The 16,511-nt window shown below is 54.9% G+C and overlaps 1 protein-coding gene and 1 non-coding gene across 3 annotated transcripts in view; both read right to left on the bottom strand.

Moving 5' to 3' along the window:
• Positions 1-532: 532 nt before the first annotated feature.
• On the bottom strand, positions 533-636 carry LOC118999770 (U6 spliceosomal RNA). The gene has a single exon (XR_005069172.1). It is a non-coding gene; the product is annotated as a U6 spliceosomal RNA (small nuclear RNA).
• A 7,309-nt stretch (positions 637-7,945) lies between these two features.
• SMURF1 (SMAD specific E3 ubiquitin protein ligase 1) overlaps positions 7,946-16,511 on the bottom strand; it is a 91,581-nt gene continuing 83,015 nt past the window's right edge. The window contains exons 14-18 of one of the 2 annotated variants that reach the window (XM_037064403.1): positions 15,442-15,579; positions 14,442-14,562; positions 13,973-14,174; positions 12,361-12,436; positions 7,946-11,003 (exon numbers count right to left, since the gene is read on the bottom strand). In XM_037064403.1, coding sequence (XP_036920298.1) covers positions 10,904-11,003; positions 12,361-12,436; positions 13,973-14,174; positions 14,442-14,562; positions 15,442-15,579 — 637 coding nt within the window. In that variant the 3' untranslated portion in view covers positions 7,946-10,903. Of the gene's footprint in view, positions 11,004-12,360; positions 12,446-13,972; positions 14,175-14,441; positions 14,563-15,441; positions 15,580-16,511 lie in introns of both variants that reach the window. The other variant, XM_037064402.1, reaches the window with a different exon arrangement.

Below are 16,511 nucleotides of genomic sequence, written 5' to 3' on the forward strand. Positions count from 1 at the left end.
AAACTGCAGCACACAACTCAGATAAATTAGCCTCTTCAACTTGAATAACATGCGTGACCTACTGGCCCCCGTGACCGAAGAACCTTAGTGTGGTTTGCACAGCACATCTGACCGCGGGCTCATCCACAGGAGTCAGCTTCCCAGCACCGCCCCACAGCTTCGTAAATGCAGCGTTCAGTTGAACTGCTTCGCTTGTTCTGGCTGGGGCGGGGGCTTGTTTTCCACACTAATGAGTATTACTCGGTTTCTAGGGGTACTTCTCTTCCCTTATGGTAAGCCACATCACCTGTGGAGGGAAACGTGTTTATTTTCCTATTGATATGGTTGAAAGGAAGGCAAGTTGTTCATTTTTTTAACTGCTTTAGTTTGAGTAAAAAAATTTTTTTTCAATTTTTTGAAAATGTTTAATTCATTTTTTATTGTTTTTCAAGTACAGTTTTCTGCCTTACCCCTCCCCCCGCCTCCATCCCCCATTTCCACACCCCTCTTGTTGTTCATTTTTAAAAAAAATATTTTATTGTTGCTCAACCCCAAAACTACAGAACATTTCATGAGTGGGCGTGTCATCCTCGCGCAGGGCCGCGCTAACCTTCTCTGGATCGTCCCAGCTTTAGTGCAGGCACCAGCAAAGCGAGCACTAGTTCGGGTAAAACTTTCTAAAAGGAAGACAAAGTCCTTGATGAAACACCACTTAAAGTGAATTGTCAGAAGCCTGCCCCGTGGGATTAGGCCTTGAGAAGCGTTGAGAGTGGACACGCTGCTAAATACTTTATGAAGATTCTATGATGTTCTTTCATAAATAACACCAGATGTTCTCCTTTTTTACGGTTGAAGACACTGGAGCCCGCTGGAGGAAGTGACGGCCTAATTCAACATTCACTGAGAGGTCCTGATACACCTGAATGTGCACCCGACCGTAAGTTTTCCAGGGGCATCTCTGTATCCTCAACACACAGCGCGATTTTTAGCACTTAGTAGGTTCTCAAGTATGTTTCCAGGATGAGAAAATGCACAGTCCTGCTTTCAAGGAGCCTACACTTCAGTGGGAAGGATGGATTTCAGCCCAGAGAGCCCCCGCCAGACTTCCCACCCACAGAACTGTAAGACAATAAATGTGCGCTGTTTTAAGCCACTAAGTCTGTGCTTGTTTGTACGGCAGCCTCAGGAAATTAATTCACAGTCACGGAGTCGGTTCCAGCTGTGAAAAAAAGTCATCATTCGCTGCAGGGCTCGTTCATGAGAAGTGAAGGGCCGGGTGCAGTGAGGGGAAACAGAGATTGCCTGTTAAACCCTCACTGCTCAGTGTGGTCCCTTCTGAGAACTCGTGGAAACTGGCCTCGGTTTAGACACACAGAACGGCAGGCCCACCCCAGACCTACGGAACAGAGTCAGCCTTCTAACAACATCCCCAGGTGCTGGGCATGCATATTACAGTTGAGGAGCGCTGGGTTACACTGATTAAAAGCTACCTTAAAATGTGGAGTCACCTGATTCTTCTTTGACGCACCGGTTTGCTGGGGAAAGATGTGCGAACAGACCCACGGGGAGAACGCCAGGCTGCTGCTCCTCGCCACGCACAGAGGAGGGGCGTTTCCACGGCTCCCATGTCACAGAGAAAGCCGTTCCATGAAACCACTTGGCCCCCCGGCAAAGGACTTCCCTTCTTTGAAAATTCCCACGAGTTAAAGGACTAGAAATGTCCAACATGTCACACTTTCAAACAAATCTCAGAATCCTGGGAACACTCCCCACAGAGCCATAACATGCAGGACACGATGACTTCATTCCCGTCGCACATTTTATCTCATTAACACAAAAGACAGCAATGTTCCATATTTCACATAATATCTTAAAAGCTGCTCTAAAATTCCCTAATAAGTGTTTAATGAAAATAAATTTAGTGCAGGTTAGCCGTGACTAAAAAATTAATGCTACCAAATCATCACTAATGTCTTTTGCATTAACAATAATTGGAAGGTGGGTAGAGAAAACATCAAACAAAAATATGTTTCGAAAGTACATTTTACCCAGGCTTTATCTTTTTGCTAAATCCTGAGCATAACAGAAGATATTCAAGATGGGTGTAGAGACACTACAGTAACAGAGAGCTAGGATACTACTCCCGAGGTTTTGAAACAACCTGGCAGCAATTACGTGGCGTTGCCAATGACTCCATCGGTGTACAATGAAAACAAGCAGTGACCCGAGGAGTCTTTCTAGGGAAAAGTGTCAGCTGAAAAAGAGAACTTCCACAGAATTAGTGATGGCAACCAGAATATGAAAAATTAACATCATCGAGAAAGATATTACTGCTCAGCGTCATTTACTCAGGTTAGATCAACGCAATGCACGGGGCAAGCCAGCTGGCCGCCTTGGGAGGGGAAGGAGCCCCAAGAGCCAGAGCCCCGCTTTTGACCGACTAGCCTCCCGGCCGGGCTGCCTTAAACTCCCGTGTAGTGACGCTCTCTCGATCGTCCTGCAGAGGGAACCGCACTGAACCCACACCAGAGCTGTAGCCTGCGTCCGACATACGGCAGAAGTCAAGCCACCTTCCATGCGTCTCCTTCCACACGGCGCGCAAGTTCAGAGAATGTCACAAGCGCGCACTTCGGACAGTAAGGTACACCGTATAGATGAAACAGGCACCTCCACTGTAACCTTTTTTAATAAATAAAAGCACATTAACAAAAATAAAAACGGCAGCACCTGGCGCCTTTGACATCTGTACTCCAAATGTTCTAAGTGGTTAAGTTTTATCAAGTGCTAAGAAAGACCCAAATTGGACTTAACATTTTAATCCCAGTCGAGACAAGAGCTTGTCTGGGTAGAGTCCTGTTGTTACTGAGCAGAGGTCCAAGGGGGGGCAATATTTGGCCCACCCAGGGATGCCAAAAAAAGACTGTTAAAGAACAGATACACCGGGGCCCCAGACTCCAGAGGATGGTATACTAATACTGTCCGGACCCCCTACTGGGCCCTATCAGCTGTCACCAATTGGAAAGACATCTCTCAATGCCAGAGATTTGTGAAAAGGAAATGAAATGTTTATTTAATGCTATTCAGACCTAATGCCTTCATTAAAATATCAAAGTCCTTTAGGGAATACACCTATACCTCCACACATACACACACACACACACACACACAAACACACACGGCGCTCCCTTCTTCCCCTGTCCTAACTCTGGGTACCATAAATCAGGAAAAGAGCACACATCTGTTTTTCTAGGCCACTGACCGTCAGCTGTGTTGACGTCCAGGCAGGATCTCCAATTAGCCCAAAGTCATGCGGCAACTTCCACTGGCAAGAGTTCTTTGTACCAATTTTTCCAGTCAAAGTCTCTCCTGCTTTCCAGGCCATGCGACCAAAGGGAGCACCCCAAAGTCGTGTGGGCCTCTTCTACCAAAGCTGCAGGGGTCCGCACTCCACCAAAAGCGCCTGTCTTTGTCCTTCACCTGGCTGCAGGGATCTCCATTCTGGCAAAGCTGCATGGTTTTCCCTTTCACCTGGGAAAGAGGGGGTCTGCACTCTGCCAATACCACGTGGCTCCCTTTCACGTGGCCGAGAGAGGGTCCTAACTCTTCCCAAACCACATAGCTCTCCCCCCAATGGCTGCCATGTCCAGGGTTTAAATCCCCGCACCAATCTTCTGTACCCCTATTTCCAACTCTTCCCACAATCGGTTACACCTGCCAGTATTTCTGTGTTATTCCAAGTTTACTGGGCTGCCGTTGTGAGTCTGGGCAGGTGTGGCCCCATGTCCTGGACCCAATCTTCTCCAAGCTCCCACGCAGGCGCTGTAACTCAGGGGACCTGTCCCCCAGTTACATCTTGGGGGGGGAAGTGACTTCCTCCCCCTGGCTCCAAGCCTGGCCACAGCCATTTAACATATCCAAGTGACCTGCCAAAGGCTATAGATATGTTAAATGACCCTGCCATGGATTAGCTGCAAGGCTGTGGCCGTACAAAACAGCCCTGTGTGTTCCTGCCCCATGTGTCCCTCCCCCCAACTCACACCTGTGGGGGGGAAGGGGTGAGGACATCTTACATGTCTCTCCAATATTCCTATACACCTTGAGTTCTGGACCCCATTCCAAATCTTTTTTTGCCCCCCGCCCCCTGGCTGCACCCCATATCACTGTCACCTGACGGCAGACAGCACGCCAGTCCACCCATTCTGCGAACGTCCTGCACTTCGGAAAGCAGGCCAACGCTGGAGCGCTCACCTCACCAGATTCCGCACGTCCCTGGTTCTGGGTGGCCTTTTCCAGCTGCAGCAGAACAGCCTCCCTCACAGTCACTGCGATCCCTGCTCGAGCAAGACGCTCTAAAAAAAATGGGAAAGACAAATCAAGAAGTAAGCATGCGCGTGAACACTGTATTAAAACAGCGAACAGTTAGGGCACAGAATTAATGTCCTCCTTTCAAACCGGGGTCCCCAGCCAGACCACCCAATTCAGGGGTGGGGACTGATTCCAGACAAGCCGCCCCACAGGCCCACGTGGTTGCCTCAGTGCTGGCCATATGGGCCACAAACAGGTAGAACAGGCAGCCGGTATCATGATAGGGGCCAGGAACAGAAGGGAGACCAAGGCTGCTGACTAAAACAGTCACTGGTCATTTCTTTTTCCCTGTCTCCAAGCATCTGACACATGCACGTGTGTCCTTCCCCTAAGTCAGGGGTCCCGGCCTGCCGGGAACCGGGCCGCACAGCAGGAAGTGAGCTGGAATGTAATGCGCTTGAATCATCCTGAAACCAACACCCCTGGTCCCCGGGCTGGAAAAATTGCCTTCCATAAAACCGGTCCCTGGTACCAAAAAGGTTGGGGACAGCTGCCCGGTGTAGGAATGGCTGCTGATAGAACGACCTCGTGTGAGGTTCCCGAACACAGCCCTGGAGGGTGACACAACCGCCACCCTGGCCACCATCACCGAGCAGAGTAGGAAAGGTGGACAAGGTTTCACTGTCTGGTCAAAGAACGTCCGTGCACCAGTGGAATCATAATAAAGAACCAGGGACAGAAATCTCAAGGAGGGGGAGGAGGAAGAGCGTGGAGGAGGGGGGAAGAGGTGAGGGGGGGGCAAAGAGGAGAAAGTCGGGCAGAGGGGGAGAGGGAGAAGGAGGCAAGGAGAGAATTCTAGAGTGGGGATTCGGTCTCCGGATGCATGTTTGTCATCAGAAACTCCAGGCAAAAGGAGGGCCGACCTCGAGGGCGAGAAACAGCCGGCGGCCGCGGCATAGGGGCCCTGGACGAGGGGCTGGCTGGAAGCACTCCCAGGCGGGGCAGAGGGAAAGATGCAGGCCCGCCTCTCCCCAAAGACAAGGAGGAGACACGGAGTTAGCGCTGCCCGTGTATAACGCAGGTCCTCGTTTTTCCAACCACTTGGGCAAAGAAGTGTGCGTTATATGCGGCAAAATACCAAACCTAACTCAGCCGCATCTGTCAGCTTCTTCAAAGCCCTGCCTCCCAGCTCACCTTCTGAGGGACTCTGCACTTCCCAGAGGAGCTGTCCCTGCAGGTCCCAGTCTCCACAGCCTGTGTCTTCTCCATGGTGCAGCTCCGGGCCTTGGGCGCCCTGCCATGGCCTCACATCTTCACCAGCTCCACGTGGTGGCTTTGTGGGGAGTGGGCTGGAAGGGGCCACGGTGGGACAAGGGAGCCCAGATGGGGGGAAGTATAGGTGCATGGTGGGCCTGAGTCTGGCCCACCCTCCATCCGGATGGCCCCTTGCTCAAAGGACACCTGGGCCTGCTAGCTGCAGTGGAGGCTCTGGGTGGGTACTCCGCTGGCCGAGGGGAGGGCTCGGGGGTGCCAGCCCACAAGGGGCAGGGGGCACGGCAGCTGGGGAGCTTGCATGGTCCTGCATGGAAAACTGAAAAGCTTTTATCAAAGCACTGGGTCAGGGGGACGAATGGACAACATGGGGGTGCAGATGCCGCCCCTCTGTCCGGGTGTGACGCAGTGAGAGGCCTGGGCCAGTGGTTGGATCCCAGGCCCGTGGGGGAGCCGGGAGCGGGGGGGTGGGGGGGGGCGGGGAGCAGATGCCCCCTGGGCAGGCTCTCCTCTCAGGACCCAGCTCTGAGGGTGGGCCCTTCACCTGGCCCCTCACCCCCACCCAGACCAAGGTCCACATGCCCCCAGGGCCCAGCAGGCTCCCTCAGACCACGGGGCCTCGGCCTCCTGGCGGGAGCCTGTACAAACACAAGGCCATCTCATCAGATTCTACTGCCAATGTTTTTGAGAATCACCGGCGACCTTTTTTTTAGATAAGGAAATGGAAGCTCCAGAGTCAAGGAATCCTCCCTGCCAAAGTCACAGGGCTGTGGGCTGGAGCTGGGTTCGAACTCAGGACTGTTTCAGCACCTCCTAATCCTGCCCCATCTGTAGGCAGGTCACATCTGGGGTGCGTCTCTGCCAGTCGGAGACTCCGGTTCCAAAAGGGCCGGCCCAGCACCCTGCCGACCAAGCTGGGTTTCCTGCTTTCCCCGGGGTGGGGGTGGGGGTGGGGGATGGGGGGCTGCAACCCCACTCTGTGCAGAGGAGCCCTAAGGGGAGTGAGGTGCGGAAGGTCCAACTCTCCCATTGGACCCTTGGGTGGGGAAAAACCACATGACCATCTCGATTGAGGCAACAAAATCATCCAACAAAATTCAACACCTTTTCCCGATGAAAACACCCAACAAACTAGGAAGAGAATAAACCTAATAAAAGTCCCATAGGGAAAACCCCGCAGCTACTATGGCGACGGTGAGACTGGGGGCTGCTTCTTCAAGATCAGGAACGAGACAAACGGGCCCCTGCCTCGCCACCACTTCTGGTCAGCGCGGCGCTGACGGCCACGCCGGGCAATCAGGCGAGAGAAAACGGAAGGCGCCCCGCCCCCCCCGCTCGCAGAGGAAGAAATACAATGATCTGTTTGTGCACAACACAACCTGTCACTATGTAGGAAACCCCAGAGAACACACAAACTCCTTTACAGCTAAAAACGACCTCAGTGGAGTTGAAGGATATAGACCAGACAAACCAAAGTACGTTTCCATATAACTCACAATGAACAATCCAAAAAGAAAATTACGACAACAACTCCGTTTAAAATAGCACAGAAAAGAATGCAGTTCTTAGGAATAAACTTAGCCAAGGAGGCAAAAGACTTAACACACTGAAAACTACTGATCACTGCTGAAAGAAATCGGGGAAGACTTACGATCCTAGTCTCTCGTGTCTCCCCTGGGCACCACGGCCAGGCAGGCTGTCACGTACCACTGGCTCCACACCAGGCGTTCACTGAACGGACGGCGGACAAGGCGCGGCGTGCAGCAAGCACAGTGCTCCTCGGCCGTCAAAGGGGGCAAACTTCGATGCGTGCTCTAGCGGGGGCGGACCTTGGAAATGAAGCAACCCAGAAGGACAAGTATCGTGTGATCCCACCCACACGAAGAGCAGGCCAAGGCATGGACAGAAAGCAGGAGGGGGCCACCAAAGCCTGGGCAGGGAGTCTGGGGGGAGGGGGCGAGGGATGGGAGTCACCAGTTAATGGGCAAGGTTTCAGTTTGGGAAGATACAGGGGGAAGAGACTGTGGCGGCGGCTACGAAATGCTGTGAAATGTACTCGATGCCTCCGGACATACATGTGCCAATTTCAGGTTAAACTGACAGGCAGCATGTAGAACTCATGATAAAATACACTGTAAAGAAAAGTAAAGACCCAAGCCAAGTGCTGTGTCCAGTGTGTGAAGGAGAAGCCGACAGGTCGGGAACTCCCTCGGGCCTGTGAGTGTTTGCTGGGTGGGGCGCGTTCGTAGGAGGCCTGCTTGCCTCAGTTTCCCTTGCAGTTCTGTCCCTGTGTCCTTACAAGGCCCTGGCTGGTGTCTCCCACCACTGACTTCCTTTCTTGTGGCACCATCAAGAAACTGGAATCTCACTTCCACAGCAAAACAACAGATGCCGAAAACGTCAAGTCGTGAGTTTATTGCATATGTCACAAAGTGAACCTGGCCTCCGGGCCCAGCCTGCCGCACGATCGCCGGTGGGTCTGTGTTTCCAGCTGGCTCCGCAGCCACATTAAATAGAACTAGTATTTCTTTAAATACTTTTGATTTTGACATAAAACAGAACATTAGTGTACAACTTTCACAAAATAAATCAGCAATAAAAACGGTGGGAAGAATAACAAGGGTAGCAGCAATACTTAAAAACAAGACATTACAAAATAAATTAAAAAATACATTATAAAGTGGTTGAGAAACAAAAATAAACAAATTTTAAAAATTCATACTATGTATGCCTGGCTGCAGACGGGTGGGCGGGCCTTCCTATGCACCAGGCGCCTCCTGGCAGCGCGGATTTGAGCCCCCCACCACCCCAACCTGAACTTGGACCATGAGGATGAGTGGGCTCAGGGGCCACAGTTCCGGCGGGTGGGCGGGCAGGCGGTGCTCCCTGCAGAGGTCGAGGGAGCTCAATTTACTGGCCCCACACACAGCCCCTCCACTCCTCCCACCTACAGTGCTGGCAGAGCGGTGGTCATCCCTGAGGGTCAGCTGCTGACCGCCAGTGGGGGCAAGCCTGAAGGGCAGGGCCTGAAGCATCCGGGCAGAATGGCAGGGACAGGGTGGCCGCTGGGATTACCAAGAAGGAAGGGTTACACAGAGGGGAGCTCGCATCAGCGGGGCTCCCGTGGACCTTGAGGGGTCGGGGAAGCAGTCACCCACTGCTTGCTACACTATTCTTTGGGGTAGTTCCAAAGGCCCAAATCACGGCAATATTTAAGGTTCCAGAAGTATGGTGCCGCTGACAGAGGCCTGTTTGGCGAGAGCAAACGGGAGCTCTGGAAGGTTCTGCTCTCTGAGGCTCCTTGGTAACACAGTGGCTGAGCTGCCCAGGGCAAGTGTGAGTGCAAAAGCAGAGGCCCAGGCCTCGAGGACGGACGGCACCTCCTGTCCCAAGCAGCTCCTGGAGGAGCTGGGATGTGGCCCCGGGTGTCCCGCTGAGAGGACATCTGATGCGGGAGTGGCACGGGGCTGGTGGCTCCTCCTGATGGCAGGAAGGTCCTTCTAAAGGGGTCACCTGCCACATTCCTGCTTCCGAGCCTCTTCCACCACCAAACCCTCCCTGGGTACCGAAGGGCAGACCCGGCTGGTGGGGGTCTGAGCTGTGCACCTCTCTCTCAGGGGAGGGGACTCGGAGGAGGGTCTGGACGGATCCCTGGGGCCAGTTTCTGGAGCGCCCTCAGAAAGTGTCACAGCAAACCAGACAGAATGCGCCCCACTGCAACACAGCACACCTCTGGAAGGACAAAGCCCACAATCTGGCCAGGATGTGTGAGTGTCTAAGTTTTCCCTCTGCAGCAAATCACATCCCTTCTGTCTAGAACCCAGCAGGCAGCCTGGAGGCTGGGCTCTCTGGCAGCCCTGGAATCCACCGAATGGGACCAACCTCTGTGCAGGGGGTTCCAGAGAGAGGGTCTGCACGCCCCCCACATCAGACTATGGATGGCTTCAGGGGCAAGGTGAGGAAACAGCGGGGTGCAGAAGGTAAGCGTGCCTCACACCCACCCGTCTGCAGGCGCTGGCGGTAACAAGGGCACCACACAGCTGGCCAAAAGCCCCTTCCAGCCCAGCTCAGACCCATGGTGGGGACCGGGGTCAACCTCAGAAGCATCAACAGTGGATTTCAACAGTGGTATGTCTCACCAATAAACAACCCTGCACTTGTCCCCAAACAAAAACGAACCAGATGGAACGTCTGCAGCTGCCACGGTTTCTGCCCTGAGGTCTGCTGTCGGGAGCATCAGGCCGCTCCTTAGGACACTGCCAGTTGCCCGTGTGGGAGACGGGGCCTCGGCTCGCAGGGGATCAAGCAGCAGATGTTCGCATCACCACCTGACCCCAGTAACCAGTCGAAAGGTGGGGTGGGCTGGTCCTCCTGCACTGTCAGGCTCACACCACGCCCTGTTCCTCATGAACTAGTGACTTGGGGTGTATTTCGGTCACTGGGTTATCTGTTCCCCATCTCCCTTTTAAGCTAGTTTGCACCAAGCCAGCAGCTGTAGTAACAGAACTTTGTTTTATTAGTTTAGCTCTTAGCAAATTTCCGCATTAATAGTTTGTTAGAATCCGAGCGAGCCAGCTGCCCTCTCCGCCAACAGGCGGCGCAGGGGTCACGGCTCAGGAGCTCCGTTACATGGTGTCTCCCCTGGAAAAATACTTCTAACTGGATAATGTGGTAAAAGGGACTCTTTAAAAAGAAAGGTCATTTTCCTTTATGCAAAACAAAATTTTCAACCAGGATACCCTAAAAAGAAGTACCCAGGGCCTTCAGCTAGAGCTGCCCAACTCCCTCACTTTCTAAAAGGACCCTGGCTCCCCGCTGCGGCCGGGCATAGTATGGTTACTTTTCCGGGAGCGGTCGGTCCGCCACCCGGGTCAGGCTACGGAGCGTGGAGTCCAGAACTGAGCAGAACCGGAGCGGAGGCCCGCGGTCTGTTTGGAGACAGAACGCTGGCACGGCGACCAGCTGCAAACCCTCCGAGGGCAAGCCCAGGTCCTGGCCCGCAGGCCGCCGCCCCGGGAAGCCCCCAGGGAAGCGAGCCCACCGGGAGCAGGGCGTTACAGCCGCGCCAGGACACCCTGTGTGGCCAGGCCCCCCTAAACCTGGCGGTGTCTGGTTGGATGGGAGATGGAAGGGCGTGGGTGTGCTGTCTTGAAGGAGGAAAAGTATGGATGGGCGCCACCAACCAAAGTCCCCCCGCCCCCTCGCTCCCCCGACACAGAGGGCGACGACCCTTTCCCTCGGGTTATCGAGAATCCAGTGCCTCGGCCGCTTCGCGGGAGGCACGCAGAAGGCGACAGGTGTTTGGTCTGGTGGTCGTGAGCTAGAGTCTGTTGCCTTTGGTTTCTCCTCACTCCACAGCAAACCCACAGGTCTCCTCCACCGCCACCAACAGCTTCTCGTACAGCTTTTCGTAAGACTCGTAGGGCGGGATGTCGATCCGGTTGAAGCTGGAACGGGACCAAGGGGGGGAGTCACTGCTGGGGCAGTGGGGCCGGACCTGCTCGGAGGGCAAGGGCAGGCAGGGGCAGGGCGCTGGCGGCCACCACCCAGCTGTGTGCGCGTGTGTGCCAGTGTGCATGCCCGCTGGTGTGCCCACAGGGGGAGGGAGCAGGGCAGGGGGGTCCTCTCATCCCTAGTTCTCAGGGGTGAGAGGTGGGGAGAGGTAGATACCCCCACCCTGTACTCTTCTGCTTCAAATGCGAAGATTTTTAAATCAACACACAGCAAAATAAGTCTTAAGATCTTGAGAACCAAAATAATGCCAAGTTACTATTCACTGGGGATATCAGGACAAAGCTCTAACTTGTTTTGTTCGCTTTTGGTCTTTGGGAGAAATGGCCGAGCACCAGGAACACCAACTCTGCAAACTAGCACAGCCCAGACCAGCGGGCAGTCGGTCCCCACGGACACTTTGCTGTGCGCCTGTCTGTTCCTTTGTGACTTAATCTGAGACCAAAACAGGGCGGTCTGGAAAATTCCCCACAGACCTAAAAAAGGCCAAACCTCTGATGGGTGAAATGGATCTTAAACCTCTGACTCCATGCTGCCCTGGGGAAACCCATTCCCAATGTCTGTGCAGAGTGGTTATCTCAACAAATCCAAAACCGCAAAACCGTTGTGACCCAGAGGACACAGAGTGGCCTACTGAGTTTCTAAGGGGTATGCAAGCAAGGATGGTTTTTGTCAAAACAGGGGCAGGTAAAGCAGTGTCGCAGCCTTTTCATCCCATCTCACTGCGAGCACTGACGTGCAGGGGGAGCAGGGGCAGCCTCGCCTGTGCAGGGCGGGGATCAGCGTCCACCCGTCCGGCCTCGGTGAAGTTCAGTCAGCACCGAACCCCCAAACGCACCCCCTGGGCCCCCGCATGGAGCTGGTTCTCATGACCCAGAGGCAACTGTTCTTTTGATTTTTAAACCGCATAGAAAACAACTCACCACAATTATTTAGCTTGAAATTTAGGGAGGATGCGTTTGTCAATAGGCGAGGCCCATCTGTCATGGGCAAACCCCCGAGGCACCTCAGGGCCCAGGGAGGTCAGATAAAGGGAAGACCAGTAAGACCCGCTTATAAGCTACAGTCTTCCCAATGGCGGGTGCGCACACGGCCGAGGGACGTGAGGACCAGGACATCTCGTGACAAACCCGTTGCTCGGAAGACACTGCTGACAGCCCTCAGATATGACAGGCTGCCAAATGTCCCCGTGGATCCCGGCACCACGGCCACCAGCCGCGCCTGGAACTTAGCGCTACGGTCAGAAGCAGGCGAGAAAGTCATGTGCGAGAGCACTCCCCATGGCGTCCTTACCAGGTGTGGGCCTTCGGGAGGTTGTCCGTGTTCGCGTCGATGAGGTGGATGGTGAACAGCCGGGGCCCTGCAGCGCCTGTAGAACCTTACGAGACAGCGTTCTAGTTACTGCGCTTCAGGGGCGGAGCCCGGCCCCTGCCAACCCCCTCCGCCCCCGCCCCACCCCAGGGTCCTGGAGGTCCCGCAGCAACTGCCTGGCCACCTGGAGAGGAACCCCAGACACATGCAAAGTCACAGGCGTGGAGCAGAGGCTGGTGAGGCCGCCTATGCCCCTACACCGTGGGCCTGCCCCAGCGCGGGCACTTGAAGGGCGAAACCCTCCGTAACCAGGGATTTTTTTTAAACAGAAATGTCTGGCAGGCAGAGGGGGGCCAAGGTGGAACAGAAGCAGGTCTGCAGGCCCCAAAACTCTGCAGGCAGAGGTGTGATACCTGGGGCCAATGCCCAAGGGCATGGGGGCAACTCCTCTCACTCAGACCCCCTCAAAATGAGGGAAAGTCTAATAGGGGCACCCAGCTTTTCAGCACCTCTGGGCCACACATTAAATACATTGTGACATACAGTAACCACAAAACAATCTCATCGTGTTTTCAGTTTACAATTTTGTGGGGGGAACATTCTTAGCCATCCTGGGATGCATGCGGCCTGAGGGCCACAGGTTGGACACCCCAATGTTTATACACGAAATATATCTGCTATCACTATTAACACGCCAAGTTCGCTTTACTAAATTTTAACACATTAATATTCTTCACCTTACTCCTTCTATCAGTTATTGAGCAACAAACATCTGAAACTCCACAAACTGGCCAGGGAGAAGCCCGTGGGGGCCTCCCCACCGCTCATGGCTGACTGTGAGCCCCACAGCCTCTCGTGAGGCACAGCCTGTGGGGTGTCTACAGACTTTCCCCCCACATCCTCCTCCACCCCAGACCGCTGACCAGCTGGCTCAGCAGAGACGAGAGTGTGCATGGGCACCAGCTGGGCGTGAGCCTGCTGGGCAGCCCACCTGTACCGGTCAGGCCGCTGAGCACCAGGGAGGCTGCCAGGAGCCAAGGACCCTCGTGGCCTGCTGATCCCCAGGCCCAGCCCCTCTCTCCTGGATGAGTCCACAGTACGTTTTAAATACTCTATTTCTTTCCCCAAACCTGTTGTTCTTTGTACCTTCCCTTTGTCAACCAGTTCTGCAGGAGAGACACTGGGCTCTCTGGGCCCCATCCCGCCCAGGTCATCCCCCAGGCGGAGTCCCACCTGCTGCGTCACTGGCTCGCTGAGACGCCGGGAAAGGGGGCTGGAGAGGAGGGGCAGCCCCTCCTTCGTATCATCTGCAGGTACTTTCCCCTCCCCCTGGGCAAACGGGAACAGAGCTTTGGGGACTGGGATCTGGCAGAGACCGTGGCAACCAGGGGGCCAGCAGCACTACGGAGGGGAGAGGGCCGCCGCAGCCCCTGGCAGGAAGGGCAGCTGTCACGTGAGCACCGCCACAGCGCCCAGCACTAGTGATCACAGCACATCCGTCCCGCTGCCTCTGGCAGCCGTCTCGGGAAGCCACCCCCACCATGTGTCTGGTGCCCGCACGCAGTGCCGAGAGCCCCGCCGCCACGTCGGTCACCTTGCAAGGCCTTGAAGCCCTGGAGCGGGACACGTGTGGACCCTGTGACGAACTGCAGGAGCCTGGCCCTCCGCTCCTCGTCGAAGGCCTCCACCGCCTGCCAGAACCACCTGACGACGCTGCTGTCAGCCGCACAGTGCTTCAGCCGCGTGTTGGACTTCCAGTCGCTCACGTCTATCTTGTCCAAGCCGCCTATTATCAGCTGGGAAGGGTTGGAGGCAAGTTACTTCTGACGTGGTAACCAGCGTCGGGACTGGTGCCACCTGGTCCCCGCAGACACCTGGCCTCATCCTCAGTGGCTGAAACACCTGGGAGCACCTGGGAGCACCTGGTCCACCTGGGAGCCCCGCCCAGAGCCCGGCTGCTGGGAAGCAACGCAGGCCTCCCCGTGCAGCCAAGCTGCGCACCGAAAACCCATGTCCCACGGGAGCCCTTGGCCATCGCTGGGCTCAGCCAGGTGAACACATACCTCTAGTTCCTTCTGGTCAAAAGGCTTCAGTAAGTGCTGAGGGATGAGTTCGTTAAACCCTTTCTGAAGAGCCAAGAACTGGGCTTCGATTCCTCTCATAAACCTCCAGTTGACATATAACCTGGAAGAAAAATTCACACGATGGAAGCAACACCATGAAGAAACCGTTTCTCCATTAGTAGGTTCTGCCATCGGCTGAGTCTAATTCCTTGCCCACCCGGCCTCCTCGAAATGCAGCCGACGGCAGCACCAGGCCCAACTTAGAAGCTAAAATAAACCACACAGGGCCTTACTGACTCTGATGCATGGCTAGAAATGGCAGCAGGATCCAGTCCGATCCATCCCAGCGACTGCCGTGATGTGGAAGCACCGTGTGGTTGAAAACAAAACACAGGACCCCGGGAGCCCGAGCTCAGAGGGGCCCGTGTTTGCAGATCCCCACGGTAAGCAACCAGCCACTCCTGCCCTGATTTGCGGTGGGAGAACAGGCTACACTGCAGTGGGCGTCCTGGAGGCTGGTCTCAAGGGACTTCTAGGCTAGTCTGCCCTCTCTCTCCTGTGCTCTGGTATCATCACACCCAGAAGTGGGGGGCGGGGGCGGGGGGGGCACTTGAAAGTCTGCCCCACACTGGGGCTCCACGGTCCTTACTCTCCCCCTTCACCAGGTCAGCCCTGGTGCCATNCTGTGCTCTGGTATCATCACACTCAGAAGTGGGGGGCGGGGGCAGGGGGGCACTTGAAAGTCTGCCCCACACTGGGGCTCCACGGTCCTTACTCTCCCCCTTCACCAGGTCAGCCCTGGTGCCATCAGGGCCCCCACACACACACGGAGCTCCTACAGTTGACCTGATGGTGTCAGGAAGTCTCTTCTGTAAGGGGACTCTGGTCACAAGTGCCGGTGGGGACAGGTAAACTGCACACAGCAAAGGGGACTCACAACAGCCCTGGCCCCTGGGCGCACCCCCCCGCCGGTGACCACCAAGGCTCCCCGGAACATTACCGGACGTATTCTTTCTTGTTCTCCTCTGTGACGGGGACGTTCCTGCCGTTGGGCTTCAGTTCATGCTGAAGGATCCTCCCAAAAGCACTGTGCTCCACACAGAAAGTGTGGTCCAGCACAGGCGTGATGTCATTCTCTCTGGTGAGGATGGGACAGAAACGGGGTCAGACCTTTGCCACCAGGCGGCCGGGAATGAAACATCAGGTGGAACAATCAACAGAGAGAGACAGAGCGTTTACTGACTGCCAGACCCAGGGGGGCACCTCAGGCAGGCACCGAGCTCCAGTTCCACGTGTGTCCCCCGCTCTCTGTTTCCCCTTTCATGGGCCGGGGGAGGGGGGACAGTACCTCTACCCACCTATGACTTTACAAAGCACCTGGTTGCTTTGAAAACAGTCTACAAGCAGAAAGGAGGGAGACATGAAAAGGCACGTCCACCCGTGGGAAGCACACCCAGGAAGCGCCGTTCCCCCTTCTAGGGCGGCCTTGTCAAGTCACAAGTTCAAAGAAGCCCTTGAAAGCGAAAACTGGCTCCTTAATCTGCCACATCTCCTGAAATGGAGTGAAAGACTCCCTACAGGACGAAGTCCCCAGGCCCCGGCAGACGACCCATTTCAAGCTGGGACGCGTAAATGCAGCCAACGGGACAAAGGACGCGGTCGAGAGGCCTGCCTCCCATCCACTCGTCGGCCCGCCCTCCCGTGAGACTGACCCGGGGGCACCTGCACCCGCCACGGAGCGGGGCCTGCTGCTTTGGAGTGTACAGCATGATTCTAGAATAAGGTGACCAAATACTGATTTTGCTTTAATACGTTCTCATATCAAAGTATTTGAAACAAGATGCTACTGTGATACTCGTTTCACTTTTTATACCTTCCCTCTAGAGATTAACTGGTGACACTTTAGTGTCAAAAACCAGCCAACTGCCAGGCCCTGGGATTAACACAAATGTTAATAATTCAAGGAAATAACAAAAGAAACTGGTCCATGAAAAGAAACTGGACAAACATCATGAGGAAAACAAGTCAACTAAGTATTTCTCGTTAAACCTACTTTTGCATTTCTGATCA

Source organism: Sturnira hondurensis, unplaced genomic scaffold, assembly GCF_014824575.4.
Source record: "Sturnira hondurensis isolate 20B ecotype Veracruz unplaced genomic scaffold, ASM1482457v3 Scaffold0015262, whole genome shotgun sequence".
In the NCBI taxonomy this organism is placed as follows: Eukaryota; Metazoa; Chordata; class Mammalia; order Chiroptera; family Phyllostomidae; genus Sturnira; species Sturnira hondurensis.